This window comes from Aulostomus chinensis, chromosome 12 (assembly GCF_037954235.1).
Source record: "Aulostomus chinensis isolate RoL2024-O1b breed Wild chromosome 12, RoL_Achi_v1.0, whole genome shotgun sequence".
Classification (NCBI taxonomy): domain Eukaryota; kingdom Metazoa; phylum Chordata; class Actinopteri; order Syngnathiformes; family Aulostomidae; genus Aulostomus; species Aulostomus chinensis.
Window position 1 is genome coordinate 9,217,368 of NC_141331.1, and position 5,267 is coordinate 9,222,634.

Sequence of the window (5,267 nt, forward strand, 5' to 3'; positions counted from 1 at the left end):
GGGACGGGACAGAAAGAGGTCATTGAGATTGACAGCTAAATTGGAATGATCACAATACTGGTCTAAAGAAGCGATCTTGAAGGAGCGTTATCTCCTCCCTCAGCATCCATGTCTGAGGTGCTCTTGTGCAAGGCACCTAACCTCCAGCTTCTTCAAGGATGCTGCAGCTGCCGATGGCTGTGCTGTATGCTTGAGTGCTCACAAGCTTCAGCATCCTTTGCATCATGACGTACCTGTCTTTTATCTCACTATGACCAGGAGGAGTGATTACAGCAACCTCCTATGGCTCAGACCTGCGCTACTCCTGTCACACGTTTTTTTTTTTTGTATGGACACTTCCCTATTATCTTTACCTTTAAAGGTATCTTACCTTTATTGTACATTTGATGATCCAATAATAAAGAACTCTGTCGACGAAGTACATCTTGTTTCATTGTTTATCACACGTAGTCATTCGAGCTGAAATAGAAATGGATGTGAGTGTGTGTGATGGTCAGTGCTAAAATTCAGTTCATTCAGTGTTTATTTGATAAGGACGGATACAGTTATATGCCAAGTCAATTAATTAATTAAAAAATAATTCAATCCCCTTCTTCTGGGCGGCGTGGCTCAGGGGTAGAGTGGCCGCCTAGCAACCGAAGGGTTGCTGGTTCGATCCTCGACCCCGGTGACCATGTCAAAGTGTCCTTGAGCAAGATACTGGACCAATAATTGCTCCTGATGAGTAGGTTGGTGCCTTGCATGGCAGCCTCCACCATCAGTGTATGGGTGAATGAGATGACACTGTAAAGCGCTTTGAGTGCCGCTAAGGTAGAAAAGCGCTATATAAAACTGAGTCCAGTCTGAGCGCACTTTTTGGTTTTACTTGATATTGTCCTTGTTGTATTCATAGGCCAGACTCCACTTTTGGGAAATCAATTCTTTTTGACTAAGACTGTAGTTGATTTTAAACCTTTATGTGTGACCTTCTGTAAGGTGAGCATGGGTGCTTTGAAAGGTGCCGATAAATAAAATGGATAATTATTGTTATCATGAATAATGCCCGCTTTTATAGTATAGTTTTGCCTTCTAGCACACCCACAACATTTAAAAGATCTTGGCTATGTGTATAGTACTGTTTATTCTTCTTGTACTGAATGGTGGTGTTGGATTTCATGAGCAAACTTCAAATATATCATTAGATTGGAAAAGAACAGATTAGCCAAATTAATTTGTGATATTTATGAATTCAAGTGTGTAACAAGTGAGGGGCCTTGAAGTAGGAAAGGCTGAGAATCCCTGCAATTGTCAAACAAGTTATTTAAGCTCTGCGCTAACTTTGCATGTTTGAACAGTGCTTCACAACAAATACTCACATTCACATACAAACTGAGAAGTGAAAAGGGGTTGGGAGAGAAGCAAAGCTGTATTTTTAATATATATGTAACAATCCCAGCTTGAAATGAAACACAAACCTATACATGTAGGAGTGGATAAACATGTTAGTGTGTTAAGGACAACCCTCTTTTTTTTTTTTCAAACTACTGTTCCCTCCCGCCAATGAGCTCTGCAGCTGCTTGCTGAGGTTTCCTGTCTGCCCCCCTCCACATCCTTGCCTATATAAACCCTGACTCTCCCTCTCCTCCGCACTTCTGCCTTGTGTCTGAATCCTCCACGTCGTTCGAAGGACAAGCAGACAAAATGGTGAGTAACTGCTTGGTTGATGACGTAGGCTGAAAATTTCCCCTCTCTCTGTCTCACAGCCTTCCTTTGTCTCCTTTTCTCAGGATTTTATGGATTAGCCAGGCCTCTTTGATGCTTATAAGGCCTCTGCTCTGTAGTTGAAGGTTATTGATAGAAAAGAAGCTGCACTGTAATAGGCTAATATGATATTAACAAACTTTTCAGGGTAAAGATAGTTAAAGATGTTGAATAATCTGAGATAGTAACATGTGACTGCAAGATTCCATGAGTCATTTCTGTACTCTTGGACAATCTAGGTCAGATGAATGACACTTTAAGGCCCTTTTTCCACACTTGTTTGATACACAGCAACTCAGCACAAAAAAAAAACAGCAAATGTATGTAACTCAAGTAAAAAGAAAAGAAATCAGAATCGCAATCATGTATTTTTTGAGTAGTTTCAGGTCACAAAAGTCTGATCAGAGAAATCGTGGCAGTGGGGGGATGGATAGAAAGGACAGAGAAAAGAGGAGTGGTCTGAGCAAGAAAGTATGAGTTACTGGCAGCCATTTTTCAGCTGTTGGGAGTTTCTGGTTTGAGTGAGAAGAGACGAGGGAGAGAGAGAGAGAGAGAGACATCTCTGGCTATTACACAGCACTATGCAGCTGGACAGGATGGGGGAGGAGAGAGAGACACGAAAAGGGAGGGGATGAGGAAAGGGAGGAGGTACAGATTGGAGAACAAGGGGGGAGGTTTCTCATTTTCTTGAGGCACAGCCTTCCTGTTTTCCGCATACGGCATTTGATGTCCCGTAAAATTAGACCTCAGGCAGTAGAAGGAACAACAGCATTTCCTTTTCACATATTTAGACTTAATTTGAAGAAACGCATATTTCCAGTTCTATTTAAGCCAAAAACTGCATTCATAGATGTCCTGGTTGCACATGTGCTCAGTCAAACTCTGAGAGCCTAAAGCAAACTTTTTTGCAAAGTCAAGGCTAACACACACCCATGTTTGTTTTGGCAATGAATTTCAAAGAACACAACACAGCAACCAAACTTCAGAGGTTCTAGTCAACCTGTGTATCATGTACATACTTATGAGTTAGTGTGAAACAAACGTGTGCAAAGGTCAAAGTCCCCAATAGCAGAAGCCCAGTTCAACTGTGATTAAGTTATTTAAATGTGGTTGGTGCCAATGTGGGAAAGTGTCAAATCTACAGCAAATAAACAGTCACAGAATTTAGATCAGAAATGTATTTCTGATAACAGCCTCTGATCACATTGTCACCTTCCCTCCCATCTCGTGCAGCGCGAATGTATTTCTATGCACGTCGGCCAAGCCGGAGCCCAGATGGGCAATGCATGCTGGGAGCTGTATTGCCTGGAACATGGTATCCAGCCAGATGGACAGATGCCTTCAGACAAGACTATTGGAGGAGGCGATGACTCCTTCAACACCTTCTTCAGTGAGACAGGAGCAGGGAAGCATGTCCCAAGGGCCATTTTTGTTGACCTGGAACCCACCGTCATAGGTCAGTAGCCTATGATTTAGGAGTGTACAATAAGAGAGCAAATATAATGTTTAGAACTTTCTTCACACATAGATATTAACACTCACTCCTCTATTTTACAGATGAGGTGCGTACAGGAACCTACCGTCAGCTGTTCCACCCTGAGCAGCTGATTACCGGTAAAGAGGATGCTGCCAACAACTACGCCCGTGGGCACTACACCATTGGGAAGGAGATCATTGATCTGGTTCTGGACAGGACTCGTAAACTGGTGAGAGTTTCACAATGCTGCAGACATGTTGTTTGGACAAAAAGACTTATGTAGCCTCTAGCATAAAATGAACATCAGGTAGACGTAGAAGTTGATGCAGATGAAGTCATGAAATTTTAACTGAAATTGAAAATCGAGTCTGATGTCAAATTTTACTGTCTTACAGGCTGATCAGTGCACGGGCTTGCAAGGATTCCTCATCTTCCACTCCTTTGGTGGAGGCACTGGCTCTGGCTTCACCTCCCTGCTGATGGAGAGACTCTCTGTTGATTATGGCAAGAAATCAAAACTCGAATTTGCTGTCTACCCAGCTCCCCAGGTTTCCACAGCAGTAGTAGAGCCCTACAACTCCATCCTGACCACCCACACCACCCTGGAGCACTCTGACTGTGCCTTCATGGTGGACAATGAAGCCATCTACGACATCTGCCGTAGGAACCTGGATATTGAAAGGCCAACCTACACTAACCTGAATAGGCTCATTGGCCAGATAGTCTCATCTATCACAGCCTCACTTCGCTTTGATGGAGCCCTGAATGTTGACCTGACGGAGTTCCAGACCAACTTGGTGCCCTACCCTCGTATCCACTTCCCTCTGGCCACCTACGCCCCGGTCATCTCTGCTGAGAAAGCCTACCATGAGCAGCTGTCAGTGGCTGACATTACCAATGCCTGCTTTGAGCCAGCAAATCAGATGGTGAAGTGTGACCCTCGCCATGGTAAATACATGGCCTGTTGTCTGCTGTATCGTGGTGATGTGGTGCCCAAAGATGTCAACTCTGCCATCGCTGCCATCAAAACCAAACGCACCATCCAGTTTGTGGACTGGTGCCCCACAGGCTTCAAGGTGGGCATCAACTACCAGCCTCCCACAGTGGTTCCTGGAGGAGATCTGGCCAAGGTGCAGAGGGCTGTGTGCATGCTGAGCAACACCACCGCCATCGCTGAGGCCTGGGCTCGTCTGGACCACAAGTTTGACCTCATGTACGCCAAGAGGGCCTTTGTCCACTGGTATGTTGGGGAGGGAATGGAGGAGGGAGAGTTCTCCGAGGCCAGAGAGGATATGGCAGCCCTGGAGAAGGATTATGAGGAGGTTGGCACTGACAGCATGGGAGATGAAGATGAAGAGGGAGAGGAGTATTAATTGGCCAAACTTCATCCAGGCTTTGCCATCACATCATTCCAGAAGTTATCATGAAGTGACACATTCCCAACATTCTGATAACCAGTGGTGGTGAAATGTCAGTATTATCAATAAACGTTTTCGTGAAACTTTAATGAACTTGTGATTATTCTCTTCCTCCTTCAGCACAGCCTGGCAGACCATATGATAGAATATTCTTCTCCAACAGTTGCCAAATACCTTCTGAATATGTCAAACCCCTTTCGTATTGAGTCGCCTGAAGCAAATCTAGCATATTGAACTCAATTAACTCTCAATAATGTTAAAAAATCATTACCACTAAAGTGAGATTCACACTGAAAATATATGAAGACAAAATAATTGGGCAAAATAATCATTTGCAATGCTGCCAATATACAAGAAACTAAGCCTACAGTCTCGATTTTCAATATTTTCTTTAGATTTCACGTTTGTTTACATAAATATTTCGATATAAAAGGCCATTCCTGTTTCTGTTTCCTCTCTAATGCCCTGATCTACCGCACCATAAAAATTGGGTTCCTGGGCCAAAGCTCGAAAGAAGCCTCGGCTTGCCTTGCACCTGCTATTACTTCAGTCAGCCACTAGATGGAATCAATGAACACTGACGTACGTGAGACAATTACGCCCTGGTTATGCATTAAGTCCAAAAGTTTATT

The 5,267-nt window shown here is 43.7% G+C and overlaps 1 protein-coding gene across 1 annotated transcript; it reads left to right on the forward strand.

Annotated features, from left to right (window-relative positions):
- Nucleotides 1–1,554: 1,554 nt before the first annotated feature.
- Nucleotides 1,555–4,724, forward strand: LOC147251928 (tubulin alpha chain). The gene is made up of 4 exons (XM_086219936.1): nucleotides 1,555–1,683; nucleotides 2,974–3,196; nucleotides 3,298–3,446; nucleotides 3,613–4,724. Exons 1-4 carry the CDS (start codon nucleotides 1,681–1,683, stop codon nucleotides 4,588–4,590), a joined length of 1,353 nt encoding a protein of 450 aa, XP_086076062.1. The 5' UTR covers nucleotides 1,555–1,680; the 3' UTR covers nucleotides 4,591–4,724.
- Nucleotides 4,725–5,267: the final 543 nt, after the last annotated feature.